This window comes from Rhincodon typus, chromosome 2 (genome assembly GCF_021869965.1).
Source record: "Rhincodon typus isolate 14 chromosome 2, sRhiTyp1.1, whole genome shotgun sequence".
Taxonomy (NCBI): domain Eukaryota; kingdom Metazoa; phylum Chordata; class Chondrichthyes; order Orectolobiformes; family Rhincodontidae; genus Rhincodon; species Rhincodon typus.
The window spans coordinates 21,030,513-21,047,255 of record NC_063333.1 but is presented as its reverse complement, the minus strand read 5'-3'; the positions used below and the strand labels follow the sequence as shown (position 1 = coordinate 21,047,255).

The following is a 16,743-nucleotide window of genomic DNA, read 5'->3' as shown; positions in this document are numbered from 1 at the left end:
ACAGACTCTTCACATCTACCTTGTTAAATTTCTCAATTCAAAACTTCAATGCATACAAGTCAACTTGCTCAAGTTCTCCTCAGAAGAAAATCCCTTCATACCAGTGATTTAACATAGTGAACATTCTCTGCACTTCCAACTCCAGTATATCTTTCTTTAGAATAAGGGGAACAAAATTGTTCACAGCATTCAAATTGTGGTCTGACTAGGGTCTTGCATGGCTTAACAAGACCTCCCCATTTTTACACTCCATTCCCTTTGAAATGAAGAGGTGGAATTCCTGGTGTGCATGCAAGATTTTTTTCTGGATCAATACGTTGAGGAACCAACTTGAGCACAGGCCACCACAATTAATACTGGGTATTATGTAATGAGAAAGGAATAATTGGCAAACTAACTGTGCAAGGCCCTTGGGGAACAGTGACCGTAATATGATGCAATCTTTCATTAAGATGGAGAGTGATGTCATTGATTTTTAGGCTAAGATCCTGAATCTAACTAGAGGAAACCACATTAGGCACAAGATGGTTATTATAAATTGAGTGGTACTTAAAGGGATGGCAGTGGATCAGAAATGGCAAACATTTAAATAGTGCACGGAGGAACTGCAACAATTGTTCATTCTGTCTGGAACAAAAATTAAACAAGAAAGGCTGGACGGCCATGGCAAACAAGGGGATTTTGGGATAGTATTAGATCCAAGGAAGAGGCATACAAATTGGCCAAAAAGAAGAGCAGACCTGAGGATTGTGAGCAGTTCAGATTTCAACAAAGGAGGACAAAGGGATTGATTAAGAAGGAGAAAATGAGTACAAGGGTGAGCTTGCAGGGAACATGTAAACATGATTGTTAAAGCCTCAATAGGTATGTAAAGAGAAAAAGGGTTAGTGAAGACAAATTAGGTCCCTTACAATCTAAAAAAGAAGACTTTAAAATGGGGAACAAAGAGATAGCAGATCAATTAAATTTACATTTTGGTTCCGTTTTCACAAAGGAGGACTCAATGATGTCCCCAAAAATGTTGATGAAAACATGGTTTTGTGAGAAAGAGGAACGAAAGGAAATCAGAATTAGTAGGGAATGGAATTGGGGAAACTGATAGAATTGAAGGCTAATAAACCTCCAGAGCCCGATAATCTGCCTCCCAGAGTACTTAGGGAAGTGGCCCTAGAAATAGTGGATGTATTGGTGATCACCTTTCAAGATTCTGTAGACTCTCAAGTAGTTCTGATGGTATGGGGGCTAGCTAATATAACCCCATTATTTAAGAAAGAACAAAAGAGAAAACAGGGAAATATAGACCAGTTATCCTGACATCAATAGTAGGGAAAATTCTAGAGTCCATTATTAAAGATTTGATAGTACAGCACTTGGAAAATAATGACAGGATTGAACGGTCAGTATTAATTTACGACAAGGAAATCGTGCTTAACAAATCTAATGGAATTTTTCAAGGAAGTAATTAGTAGATTTGATAAGTGGAAGGCAATGAATGTGGTTTACTTGGACTTTCAGGAAGCATTCCATGAGATCCCACATAAGAGATAAGCATGGCAAATTAAAGTGCATGGATTGGGAGTACAGTACTTACATAGACAGAGATCTGACTGGCAGACAGGAAACAGAGTAATTTTCTGTGTGGCAGCCAGAAAGTGGAGTACCTCAGGGATCAGTGTTTGTAGCCCAGCTATTCACTATATGTTAATGATTTAAATGAGGAAACTGATAGCAATATCTCCAAGTATGCAGATGACACCAAGCTGGGTGCAAGGGTGAATTGTGAGGAAAATGCTTTTATGAAACAAGTTGAGTGAGTGGGCAAATGTATGGTCAATGAGGCATAATGTGGATAAATATTATCTACTTTGGTAGCAAAAACAGGAATTATCTGAATGCTGATGGATTGGGAACGAGGGAGGTAAAACATGACCTTGGCTCCTCTGCACACCAGTCGCTGAGAGTAAGCATGCAAGTGCAGCAGGTTGTGAAGATGGCAAATGGTATGCTGGTCTTCATAGAGAGAGGATTTTAGTACAAAACAGGGATGCCTTGCAGTCACTGTACAGGCCTTGGTAAGACCACACCTGGAGTATTGTGTGCAGTTTTAGTCTCCTTTTCTGAGGAAGTGGAAGGACTGACATATGAAGAGAGACATGATTAGTTAGAACTATATTCACTGGAATATCAAAGAATGAGGGGAGGGAACTTATAGAAACCTATAAAATTCTAACAGGACTAGACAGAATGAACACAGGAAGGATGCTCCCGATGGGGGAATCCTGAACCAGGGGTCACAATCTAAGGATACAGGGTGGGCCATTTGGGACTAGGATGACGAGAAACTTTTTTACCCGGTGGGTAGTGAGCCTGTGGAATTCTCTGCTACAGAAAGCTTTTGAGGCTAAAACGTTCAATGTTTTCAAGAAGGAATGAGAAATACTTTTAAGGGCTAAAGGGATCAAAGGATCTGGTGCAAAAGCAGGAACAGGGTGATTAGCCATAATCGTACTGAATGGTAATGGAGACTCCAAGGGCCAGATGGCCTACTCCTGTTCCTCTTTAATGTTTATATGTTTCTATTACCTACTGGAATTGGATGGTAGCTTCTTGTGAATAATGCACACAGACCCCCAAATCCCTGTGTTGCAGCTTTCTGCAGTCTGTCTACAGTTATATAATAATTTAGTTCCTCTATCTTCCTGTCAAAGTGCATAAATTCACATTTTCCCCACATTATACTCAATCTGGCAGGTTTTTTGCTCATTTACTCAACCTGTCTATATCCCTGTACTCTTGTGTCCATGCTCACCGCTTGCTTTCCCATCTATTTTTGTGTCATCTACAAACATGGCGATAGCACATTCACTTTCCTCATCCAAATCGTTGATAATATATTGAAAATAATTATGGTACCAGCACTGATCCCTGTGGCATACCACAAGTTTCAGAATGGCATCATGAAAATGCCCCCTCTGATCCCAACTCTATCTCCTATTAGTCAGCCAATCCTCTACCCATGCTAATATACAACCCCGAAACCATGGGCTTACCTCTTATGAAGTAGCCTTAAATGTGGTACTTTATCAAACTCCTTTTGGAAATTGGAATATACTAGATATACTGGTTGTCCATTGTTTGTTACGTCATTAAACTCCTGTAATACATCTGTTAGGCACGATTTCCCCTTCGTGAAGCAAAACTGACTCTAGCTGACTATATTATATAATTCTAAATGCTCTGTTCTTACATCCTTTAGAAATGCATACTATGATCAATATAATTCCACTTGACAACCTCCTCGCTTCTCATTCTATGATTGCCGAATAGCTGCTGGATCCAATCTTCTCCAGAGTTGGCTCTGAATCTTCAGAACAATTTGTTAACAAACTGACTCTACACTTTCTGCAAGTCAAAGTAATTCTATCACAGGATCCCACATTTCAATTTTGGAATGTTTAATTTCTTCTTCCCATCCAATCATTTCACCCCATCCTCCATGAATACACCAAGTCTTGTGCATGTGTAACCCAAACTTGAGTCCATTTTTTCGCAGGAATTGGCTTCCATTCCTACTCAGGCTCTACTAAGTGCAATCAGCTTGCACTGTTGCTCTCTCATGCAGCAACCCCAAATCCCTTATCTTTTCTCCCATCAACCTTCATCACCAAGATATACCTCAGCCACAATGACAACTCATAAGACCTTAACAATAATCTTTCTCAAAGAAAGGGATTTAATTATAGTTTCAGTTAGCATAAATAAATTGCTTAGGGTTGGTAGCTGCTTATTTTTAAATTAATACTATGAAATGTTGTTTCAATCATTTTCTTAACTTAAATAGAATGAATGAAACAGCATACTTAACCAAAATATAGGAAACTGATGACAAAAAACTGCTTTAAAATTAAATATAAACGAACATCAGGATTCCTGAACATCACTACCAAAATGAATCAATATATACGAAACCAATTCAAGACTCAAGTATGATTTGTACCTGAAAATTTATCATACAAATTAATCTTTAAGAAAATGCTATAAAGAAACATATCCCAAATAATAATTCTGTAGTATCAAGGTTTTTGGGAAATTGACCCATGAACAATCAACTTTTACAGTCCTGACTGGCCTATGACAGTATTGTATTTTGCAATTAAAAGCAATTACCTTGATATGCTTGAGCAGCTCATCTGATTTCCAAGTATCGTCTTTGGTTTTCGTCTAAAAGAAAAGTAAAATTAAACATATTTAAGAGGCTATATAGACAACCTGCAATTACCAGGAATCTGAACCAAAAAAACAGAAACCACACCAAAATAAAGCAGATCAATTTGGGAATTTGAAATATTTATGTAGGTACTTCAAAAATCAAAATGCAGTTGTGCATTAAATGTACATCTTGCTAGAAAATCTACATAAACATTTATCACTCATGTTTCCTTTGCTTGAAAGCAGAATGGCCCACTTTTTATTTATTTATGGAAGCAAAAATATAATGTCTAACTCTTTTTACATAAGATTAAGGGAGGAGCAGAAAGAGTGAAGTCTACAGAGGGAGAAAAATGACCTTTCGAAGTTCTCTCAGTTTTAGTGAATTTAATAAAACATCTGGAATTAAGAATCTAATGATGACCATGAAACAATTGTCAATTATTGGAAAAAACCATCTGGTTCACTAACGTCCTTTCGGGAAAGAAACGGCCTTCCTTACTCTGGGCAATTAGGGGTGGGCAATAAATGCTGTCTAGCCAGCGATGCCCTCGTCCCATAAATATATTTTTAAAAAAGCAGCATAGTCAGTGATTAATTTTATTTAATCTCCTGCAGAATCAGTTTGGAGTGGGCAAGAAACATAATCTCCAATCTAAAAAGTAGTACAAATAAAATGCCAAACTGTCCTAATTCTGGTTACATTTCATTTTCAGATTCACTGCATCTGTCTTCGTAAGATCCTAAAACTAGATCCTGGTCCCAAAATCATTTATAGTTTCCTCTATTACCTTAATTTATTATGTATGACTTATGTCATTAATACTGGCATTGTGGTGTGGTGACTTATAGAACTTTTCACTGTATTTTCCATGTAAAAGTAGATATGACAATAAATTGTTATTCTATTCTGTTTTCCATCACTGGAAAATAGATAGACTTTTACTTGTTAAAAAATGAAATTATTTATAAATCTGATTTGTTAAAGTTCATACATCAGCACATTATTTTGCATCTGTAACCAAGTGTAATCATAAAATACAGGGCATTTCTGAGTTAATCTGAAAAAGCCAGGCAAATTCTAATCACAAAGCTCCCTCATCAAAATCACATGTGCCACAATTTAAATAAGGTAGCAAAAGAACAGCATCTGCCACTTGTTCTTGCCAACCAAATTTCTAGAGCATTTCAAAAATGGACCCTGTTAGTCACAGAGTCATAGAGATGTACTGCATGGAAACAGAACCTTCAGTCCAAGTCGTCCAAGCCGAACAGATATCCTAAATTAATCTAGTCCCATTTGCCAGCATTTGGCCCATATCCTCTACATCCTTCCTATTCATGTACCCATCCAGATGCCTTTAAATGTTGCAATCGTACCACCCTCCAACACTTCCTCTGGCAGCTCATTCTATACACGCACCATGCTCTGTGTGTGAAAAAGTGGCCCCTTTGGTTTCTTTTAAATCTTTCCCATCTCACCTCAAACCTATGCCCTCTAGTTTTGGACTTCCTCTACCCCAGGGGAAATACGTTGTCTATTACCCTATCCATACCCCTCAAGATTTTATGAATATCTATAAGGTCACCCCTCAGCCTCCGACGCTCCAGGGAAAATAGCCCCAGTCCATTCAGCTTCTCCTATAGCTCAAACCCTCCAACTCTGATAACATCCTTGTAAATCTTTTCTGTACTCTTTCAAGTTTCGTAACATCCTTCCTGTAGCAGGGAGACCAGAATTGCACACAATATTCCATAAGTGGCCTAACCAATGTTCTGCACAGCTCAACATGACCTCCCAACTCCTACACTCAATGCACTGACCAATAAAGGCAAGCATACCAAACACCTTCTTCACTATCCTGTTTACCTGCGACTCCACTTTCAAGGAACTATGAATGTGCACTCCAAGGTCTCTTTGTTCAAGACACTCCCAGGACCTTACCATTAATTGCATAAGTCCTGCCCTGATTTGCCTTTCCAATATGCAGCACCTCACGTTTATCTAAATTAAACTCCATCTGTCACTCCTCAGCCCACTGGCCCATCTGATAATGATCGCATTGTACTCTAAGGTGACCTTCTTCGCTGTCCACTACACCTTTTATTTTGGTGTGACCTACAAACGTATGAACCATACCTCCTACGTTCACATCCAAATCATTTATATAAATGACAAAAAGCAGTGGACCCAGCACCAATCCTTATGGCACACCACTAGTCACAGGCCTCCAGTCTGAAAAGCAGCCCTCCACCACCACTTTCTATCTTCTATCTTTCAGCTAATTCTGTATCCAAATGGCTAGTTCTCCCTGTATTCCATATGATCTAACCTTGCTAACGAGTCCACCATGAGGAACCTTGTCAAATGCCTTACTGAATTCCATATCGATCACACCCAGTGCTCTGCCCTCATCAATCCTCTTCGTTACTTCTTCAAAAAACTCAGTCATTAGTAAGACACAATTTCTCAAGCACAAAGTCATATTAACTATCCCTAATCAGTCCTTGCCTTTTCAAATACATGTAAATCCTGTTCCTCAGGATTCCCTTCAACAACTCGCACACCACTGATGTCAGGGTCACTGGTCTATAGTTCCCTCGCTTTTCCTTACCAACACCTTTCTTAAATAGTGGCACAACGTTAGGCAACTTCCAGTCTTCCAGCACCTCACCTGTGGCTATCGATGATACAAACATCTCAGCAAGGGGCCCAGCAATCTCTCCCCTAGTTCCCACAGAGCTGTGGGGTACACCTGATCAGGTCCCAGGGATTCATCCACGTTAATGTGTTTTAAGACATCCAGCACTCCTCCTCTGCAATATGAACATTTTTCAGGATGTCGCTGTTTATTTCCCCACATTCTCTATCTTCCATATTGTTCTCCACATAAACACTGATGCAAAATACTCATTTAGTATCGTCCCACCTCCTGAGTTCCACACACAGGCAGCCTAGCTGATTTTTAAGGGGTCCTATTCTTTCTCTAGTTACTCTTTTGTTCTTAATGTCTTTGTAGAATCCCTTTGGATTCTCCTTAACTCGATTTGCCAAAGGTATCTCATTTCCCTTTTTTGCCCTCCTGATTTCACTCTTAGGTATATTCCTACTGCCTTTATACTCTTCTAGGGATTCACTCGATCTCTGCTGTCTATACCTAACATAAGCTTCCTTCTTATTCTTGACCAAAACCTTAATTTCTCTCTTCACCCAGCATTCACTACTCCTACCAGCCTTGCCCTTCACCCTAAGAGGAACATACTGTCTCTGGACTCTCATTATCTCATTTTTCAAGGCTTCCCATTTTCCAGCCGTCCTTTTACCTGCAAATATCAGCCCGCAATCAACTTTTGAAAGCTCTTGCCTAATACTGTCAAAATTGGCCTTCCTCCAATTCAGAATGTCAACTTTTTGATGCTGTCTATCCTTTTCCATCACTATTTTAAAATTAATAGAATTACGGTCACTGGCCCCAAACTGCTCCCCCATTGATACCTCCATCACCTACCATGTCTTATCTCCCAAGAGTAGGTCAGGTTTTGCACCTTGTCTAGTGCATCAGAAAATTTTCTTGTACACACTTAACAAACTCCTCTCCATCCAAGCTCTTAACATTATGGCAGTCCCAGTCTATGTTTGGAAAGTTAAAATCCCCTCCCATAACCACCCTATTATTCTTACAGATAATCGAGATCTCCTTACGAATTTGTTTCTCAATTTCCTGTTGACTTTGGGGGATCATTAGTATGTTTGCAAAAGACTGAAACACAGCATTCTTTGTAGAATATCTGGGGCCCGCTTGAACGAGAGAAGCAACTGTGTTTTTCCTTAATCAACCAGGATTGAAAAAAACTGTTAATAAAGAGAGTAGAGTCTGACAAGGAAATCCAAATTAGCATAATGAAATTAATTTCATTTTAGGTAAAGAAAGCAAAAGAGAGAAAAATAAATTCTCTGAAGTGCAAGGAAAGAGACAAAGAAATGCTTTTAAAAATTAGTTTACATTTTTAAAATTTTCCAGTGACTGAGATCTGAAGGAATGAGATCCCTGACTGATATAAGTTAATTTCCAGTGGGCATCGTCCAGTTTGTACCTAAATGACAATAAATCATAAGCATCACCATTATTTTCATAGTAAATTCTTACGCACAGAAAGATTAGGTGATCACAGACTATATTTACTCCTGTCTTCAGGAATAGTGCCAGAAGACTGGAGACTAGCAAATGTTGTCCTCTTGTTCAAGAAGGGGAGTAGAGACAACCCTGGTAATTATAGACCAGTGAGCCTTACTTCGGTTGTGGGTAAAGTGTTGGAAAGGATTATAAGAGATAGGATTTATAATCATCTAGAAAGGAATAATTTGATTAGGGATAGTCAACACGGTTTTGTGAAGGGTAGGTCGTACCTCACAAACCTTATTGAGTTCTTCGAGAAGGTGACCAAACAGGTGGATGAGGGTAAAGCGGTTGATGTGGTGTATTTGGATTTCAGTAAAGCATTTGATAAGGTTCCCCATGGTAGGCTATTGCAGAAAATACGGAGGCATGGGATTGAGGGTGATTTAGCGGTTTGGATCAGAAATTGGCTAGCTGTAAGAAGACAGAGGGTGGTGGTTGATGGGAAATGTTCATCCTGGAGTTCAGTTGCTAGTGGTGCACCTCAAGGATCTGTTTTGGGGCCACTGCTGTTTGTCATTTTTATAAATGACCTGGATGAGGGCGTAGAAGGATGGGTTAGTAAATTTGCGGATGACACCAAAGTCGGTGGAGTTGTGGATAGTGCGGAAGGATGTTGCAGGTTACAGAGGGACATAGATAAGCTGCAGAGCTGGGCTGAGAGGTGGCAAATGGAGTTTAATGCGGAAAAGTGTGAGGTGATTCACTTTGGAAGGAGTAACAGGAATACAGAGTACTGGGCTACTGGTAAGATTCTTGGTAGTGTGGATGAGCAGAAAGATCTCGGTGTCCATGTGCATAGATCACTGAAAGTTGCCACCCAGGTTGATAGCATTGTTAAGAAGGCGTACAGTATGTTAGGTTTTATTGGTAGAGGGATTGAGTTTCGGAGCCATGAGGTCATGTTGCAGCTGCACAAAACTCTGGTGCGGCCGCACTTGGAGTATTGCGTACAGTTCTGGTCACCGCATTATAGGAAGGATGTGGAAGCATTGGAAAGGGTGCAGAGGAGATTTACCAGGATGTTGCCTGGTATGGAGGGAAGGTCTTATGAGGAAAGGCTGAGGGTCTTGAGGCTGTTTTCGTTAGACTGAAGAAGGTTAAGAGGTGACTTGATAGAGACATACAAGATGATCAGAGGATTAGATAGAGTGGACAGTGGGAGCCTTTTTCCTTGGATGGTGATGGCTAGCACGAGGGGACATAGCTTTAAATTGAGGGGTGATAGATATAGGACAGATGTCAGAGGTAGGTTCTTTACTCAGAGAGTAGTAAGGGCGTGGAATGCCCTGCCTGCAAAAATAGTAGACTCGCCCACTTTAAGGGCATTTAAATGGTCATTGGATAAACATATGGATGATAATGGAATAGTTTAGGTTAGATGGGCTTCAGATTGGTTTCACAGGTCGGCGCAACATCGAGGGCCGAAGGGCCTGTACTGCGCTGTAATGTTCTATGTTCTATGTAAATAATAAACCTTGCGTTTAAAGAAATAAAGCATTAAACACTGCTTACCTTAGCAGTAGAATAGCATACTGTCATTTATATTGTCTAACATTCCTTTCACTAAAAGATCAGCTAATTTAAAACAAACCATGCCATGTTTTACTTTCATTCTGTCACTTGTAACCAAGTTGCTGTCGCTATAGCAAAGAAAACATTCACACAGGCCAATTTAATAGTCATGGAGGTACAACAATTGTTGTTAAAGAGGAAATCTCTTAAGTGTACCTTCATGCCCAGCAGGGCTATTTTTATTCTGGGCAGTCATCACTTAGTTCAGTAGATTCACAAATTGCTAGCTCAAAGAACAAACAATTATCAACGCATTAAGTTATAGACATTGCCAATTCAATCAACTTCTAAATCACCAAAATAATATTGTCACATTAGCAAAGTACATTGTTAACAAATTGGATTCCACATGGTATTGCATAAATAGAACATTGACTAAAATTAAATCCTGGCTGACACCTGGAGATGTAGCAGTTAAAGTGAAGTAAACATTCAAATCATGAATCCATTTAATTGGTCACTAATTAACTTAGTGCATTATAGCACAGTCAGGCAGCCAAGAATGAATCATCAAACTCACAACTCACTTATGCATTGTCTAAAATGTTAACAATCTGGAAACAAAAACATGACAAAATTTGTACGATTATTAATTTTACTGATAAAGTTCACACTTTTCACAAAAGTAAAACCATTATCACTTCCCTTCTTCAGAGCCTCCCTTTTGATTCCTTGGTGCTTGAAAACAACCATTCTATCATGAATCTCGTTCCTATTCAAGGTCCTTGGAAACGTAGGCATTTCCAAAATCTTTCCCCATCTCTGAATTGCTCCAATTAGTTTTTGTACCTGGTATAGCACCAAGAATCTGAAGTGAAGTCATGGGCAACATTTTGTGACTGTGATGCACTGACACTCCTAACGTTCAACCCTGCCTTTGAAAAAGATGGCCAAACCATACTGCTGCAACACATATCTTTCACTCTACACTGAGTGAAGCTGCTTTTGCTGCATTCTACTCATACGAACACAGCACTATAGCCAAAATATCTCCAGTAAGTTACCTTCCTTATCTCCACTGTTATTGCAAAAATGGGATCAGCTCCCACATACACCTCGCCAACACCCAATGTTTCCTCTCTACTGCCTGTCTTTACCCCTTCCTGATATATCCTTGTAATTGATTCCACCTTGCTCTGGAGCAGTTTGTTTCCAACCTTGTTATTGTGCTCAATCCCCATACCAAACTGCTAATCTTTTATCTTCAGCAACACCTATTTCCAATTTTGTCTACTTGCCTCCATCCTTACCTCAACCCATCTGCAAGATCTGCAATCAACCATGTTCAAATGACTTTTAACTTTTATACTCAACTGTTCTGAAGCTGATCTATTCCCATTCTCCACTCCCTGTAAATTTTGGTTAAAGTTCTGTTGGCTGTATCCTATCCTGGGCTAATTTCAAAAAAAAAAGCAATACTGAGTGAATGAAGTTATTCCTATGGTGAGGAATCGTTGGCTGGGCCAGCATTTGTTGCCCATTCTTTAACGCCCTAGAGAAGATGGTGGTAATTTATCTTCTTTGAGTATACACCTAAAGTGTAGTTAGGGACAGAATTCCAGGATTTTTACCCAGCGACACTGAAGGAACAACAATATATTTCCAAGTCATGACAGTGAGTGACTTATAGAAGAATTTGCAGGTAATGGTGTTCCACATATCTGCATCACTTGTCCTTCTCAATGGAAGCAGTTATGGTTTGGAAAGTGCTATCTAAGGAGCCTTGCTGACTTACTGTAGTGCATCTTGTAAATGGTACACACCGCTGTTTACCAGTTTATTTCAAAGATCCAAACTCTGACCTGCTCTTGTAGCCAAAGCATTTATATGGCATATCAGTTCAATTTCCAGTCAATGGCAACCCCCTCTTACCAGTAAATTGACAGTGGAGGTTTCAGTGATGGCAATGCCATCAAATGGATTGCGATGATTGATCAATTGTTGCTTATTGGAGACTGAGACTGCCTGGCACTTGTGCGGGAGAAATGTCACTTGCCACTTATAAGCCCAAACCTAGATTTTGCCAAATATAGATTCAGACTGCTTCAGTATCTAAGAAGTCGTGAAGGTTGCTTAACATTGCACAATCAGCAGCGAACATCTCCACATCTAACTTTAAAATGGAGGCTACTCATTGATGAAGCAGCTGAAGATGGTCAGATGTTTGACACTATCCTGAGGAACACCAGTACTGAAATCCGGTACTGAGATAACTGATCTCCAATAACCACAACCATTTCCCTATGTGACAGCTCTGACTCCAATCAGTGCACAGCTTTTCCTTATTCCTAATGACACCTATTTTGCCAGGGGTCTTTGATGTCATTTTCAGTCAAATGTTGCCTTGATGTCAAAGTGCAGCCATTCATCTTTGGCGTGCAACTCCTTTGTCTACATTTGGATCAAGGTTACAACGAACTTGGAAGCTGAATGGCCCTAAAGTAACCCAAATTCAGTGTCAGTGAGCAAGTTATTACTCAGTAAATGATGTTTGATAGTGTTGTCAACAACTCCTCTAACTTTGCTCAACACTGCGAGTAGACCTATGGGGCAGTAACTAGTCAGGATGGTTTGTCCTGCTTTTGTAGACAGGACTTACATGGTCAATTTTCCACATTGTCAGGTGGATACTAGTGTTACAGTTTTACTGGAACAACTCAGGTGGGGGCGCAGCTCACTCTACTGCATAAGTCTCAGTACCATCAGTAAAATGTAGTCTGGGCCCATAGCCAATACAATCCTGCATATACTGCAAATCATGGCCTATCAATAGACATATAAGTCATCCAAGCTATGTTTGGAACATTAAGGGAGATGGTGACATAGTGGTAATGTCACAAGTCTAGTAATCCAGAGCTAATACCGCAGGGAGACAAGTTAAAATCCCACAACGGCAGCTGTTTGTGAAATCACTTAGCTCTATCACTTGATGCTTAAGTCCTTTGGCACGCAAGTAGGCCTGTGTTTTAGCTTCATTAGATTAACACCTCAATTTCAGGTATACCTTCCTGCACTCCTCATTGAACCATGGTTGATCCCCTGGCTTGATGATAATGGAAGAGTGGGGGCCATACCAGACCGAACATAGCAGGTCGGGCAGCATCAGCGGAGCAGGAAAGTCGACATTTCGGGTTTACACCCTTCATCTGGACTCCTGATAAGAGTCCTGATGAAGGGTTTAAAGCTGAAACATCAACTTTCCTGCTCCTCTGACGCTGCATGACCTGCTGTGTTCCTCTAGCTCCACACTGTATTGATGCTCACTCCAGCGCCTGCAGTTCTTGCTATCTCCGGGCCATAAATTTACAGGTTATGTTGAAGTACAATTCTGCTGCTTCTGATGGCCCACACCACCTTATGGATGCCCAGTCCTGAGTTGCTAGATCTGTTCAAAGTCTTTAATCAGTTTGTATCAAAGTCATAGTTATAGAAACACAATGGAGGGTATCTTCAATATGAAGACAAGACTTTGTTCATTAACGACTGCACAGTGGTCACTCTGACCAATACTGTCACGGAGAGGTGCATCTCTGATTGGGCAGGCTGACAGGAGGTGGAATTCTTAAAATGAAATTGGAGAGTTTTTTAAATAAGCTGTAAAAAACCCAAAAGAGAGCTGCTGTTGGTCAAGGACTGTTTTTGACAAAAAGTACAAAGATAAATTAGAAATACAGGCTTTGAATTGGGAGAAGGGTGATTTTAATAGGGTAAGACAGGATCTGGTCAAAGTGGATTACTACTTTTAGGAAAATTTCTACCAGATTAGGGGGAGTCTTCCAAAAAGGCATAGTGAAAGTGCAGGGCCAACATATTCCTGTAAAGGTGGTAAAGAGTAGAACAAAGTATTCCAGAGAAGTTTAGATATTGAGCAATGGGTAGGATTTGATCACAAAAGAAGGGAAGCTTATAGTAGATACTGGGGCTCAGAATACCAAAAGACCTGCAGAAGTACAGAAAGTGCAGGGTTTACTTATAAAATGAAATAGGAAAGCAAACAAGGGGCATGAAGAAACACTGACAGGTAAAATAAAGGAAACTCCAAAGGCATTCTATAAATATATTAGGGGAAAGAGAATAACAAGGGAAAATCCAGGGCACTTTGAGGATCTAAATGGCAAACCATGGACGGAGGCAGAATTTTGCACCTGTATTCTTTACATCTGCGTAATAGAGAAGAATTATGTTGGTATAGAAAGCAGAAAAGGATATACTTGAACAAATTGTAATTGAGAAGGAGGTGGTATCAGCAGTTTTGGTGGGCCTAAAATCGGCTAAGTCCCCAGATCCAGATGAAATATATAACAGGCTACTCTGGGAGGCCAGGAAGGAGAATGAAGGAGATCTGACATTAATTTTCAAATGCTATTTCATATATGGCACTTGTTCAAAAAAGGTAGAAGGAATAAATGCCAGAGCAATAGGCCAGTGAGTCTAACATCAGTGATAAGGAAATTATTCGAAAAAAACTCTAAGGAACAGAACTAATCTCCTCTTGGACAGGCAAGGATTAATCAAGGAAAGTCAGCATGGCTTTGCCAAGGAGAGATCATGTTTAACAGCTTTGAGTGAATTTTTCAAGAAGATAAGCAGATGTCTGGAGAAGGGTTAGAGTGGATATAGTCTCTACGGACATCAATATAGCCTTTGATAAGGTCTTGCTTGAGAGGTAAGAGCCCAAGTGATCAAGGACAAATTTAGCAAATTAGATTCAAAATTGTCATAGCAGCAGTGGTCAAAGGTTGCCTAAAGCACTGGAAGCCGGTTTCCAGTGGCACACTACATGGTTTAGTGGCGGTTCCTTGCTCTTTATAGTATATGTTAATGATTGAGAGATAACATAAGAGATTTGATCAGTACGTTTACTAATGACAAAAATTGGTGGTGTGGTAAATTGCAAGGAGGAATCTATAGCACAACATAGATGGGGTCATTGGCAGGCAAAACAACAGCAAATGGAATTTAATCCTGAAGTGAGTGAAGTAATTTTTTTAGGATTAATGGATGTTACGACCATAGGAAGTCCAGAGGATCAGAGAGACCTACAAGTCCTTTAAGGCAACAAGGTAGGTGAATGAGTCAGTAAAGGCAGCATGTGGGATACTTGCCTTTATTAACTCAGGCACTGAATACAAGAGCAAGGAGATTATGACAGTACTACATATAACATTGGTTATGCCACATCTGGAGTACTCCGTGCTGTCTTGGCTGCTACTCTATAGAAAGGATGTGATTGCATTCGAAAGGGTGCAGTGGACATTCACCAAGATGTTTCCTGGGCTGGAGAGTTTCAGCTGTGGAGAGATACTAGCTAGACTGGGGTTGTTTTCCTTAAAAAAGACTGAGGGAGGACCTAATGCAAGTGTACTAAATTATGAGGGGCATAGATAGGATAGGTAGGAAATGTCTTCACTTCATGGCAGGATGAATAACCAGGGAGCAGTTTTAAGTTAAAGAGCAGGAGATTTAGAGAGGATTGAAGGAAGAATGTTTTCAAGCAGACTCTAGTAAGTATCTGGTACTCTCTGCCAAAAAGAAAGGCAGGAACCACCACAACATTTAAGAAGTATTTAGATGATCATTTGAAGCATTCAAGGCTATGGGCCGAGAGTTGGAAAATGGGATTACAGTCGAAGCATGGAGTCATACAGCATGGAAATGGACCCTTCGGTCCAACTAGTCCATGCCGATCATAATCCCAAACTAAAACCAGTCCCACTTACCTGTGCTTAGCTCATATCATAGAATCATAGAATCCCTACAGTGTGGAAACAGGCCCTTCGGCCCAACAGGTCCACACCGCCCATCCAAAGAGCAACCCACCCAGACCCATTTCCCATGTCTAACCCACCTAACCTAAATAACCCTGGATACTATGGGGAATTTAGCATGGCCAATCTACCTACCCCGCACATTTTTGGACTGTGGGAGGAAACCGGAGCACCCGGAGGAAATCCACGCAGACAAGGGGAGAATGTGCAAACTCCACACAGAGAGTCACCCAAGGCTGGAATCAAACCCCAGTCCCTGGTGCTGTGAGGCAGCAGTGCTAACCACTGCGCCACCCTGTCGCTCAATCCCTCTAAACATTTCTTATTCACGTACTTATCTAAATTTCTTTTAAACGTTGCAATTGTACCTACATCCACCACTTCCGCTGGAAGTTCATTCCACACACAAACTACTTTGTTTTAAAAAATTGCCCCGCATGTCTTTTTGAAATCTTTCTCCTCTCACCTTAAAAATATGCCCCCCGTCTTGAAATCTCCCACCCTTGGGAAATGACACTTGCAATTTTATAAACCTCTATAAGGTCACCCCTCAACTTCCTATGCTCCAGTGAAAAAGATCCCACTCTATCCAGCCTCTCCTTATAACTCAATCCATCCATTACCAGCAACATCCTGGTAAATCTCTTCTGAACCATCTGCAGCTGAATAATATCCTTCCTGTAACAGGGCGAACAGAACTGGTCACAGTTCTCCAGAAGAAGTCTCACCAACATCCTGTACAACCTCAACATAGCGTCCCAACTCCTATATTCAAAGGTCTACACAATGAAGACAAGCACGCTAACAGCCTTCTTAACCATCCTATTGATATGTGATGCAAACTTCGAAGAATTATGTACCTGAACCCCAGGTCTCTCTGGTCTACAACACTGTCCAAGGCCCTACTTTTAATTGTATAAGTCTTAGACTTTATCAAAATGCTATACCTCACATTTATCCAAATTAAATTCCATCTGCGACTCTTCAGCCCATTGATGCAATTGATCAAGATC

At 40.2% G+C, this 16,743-nt stretch overlaps 1 protein-coding gene across 1 annotated transcript in view; it reads right to left on the bottom strand.

The window, feature by feature from the left end:
• LOC125485085 (vicilin-like seed storage protein At2g18540) overlaps positions 1-16,743 on the bottom strand; it is a 48,702-nt gene that overhangs the window by 18,157 nt on the left and 13,802 nt on the right. Inside the window, exon 3 of the mRNA XM_048606145.1 lies at positions 4,168-4,221. Within this exon, the coding sequence (XP_048462102.1) occupies positions 4,168-4,221 (54 nt within the window). The remainder of the gene's footprint in view (positions 1-4,167; positions 4,222-16,743) is intronic.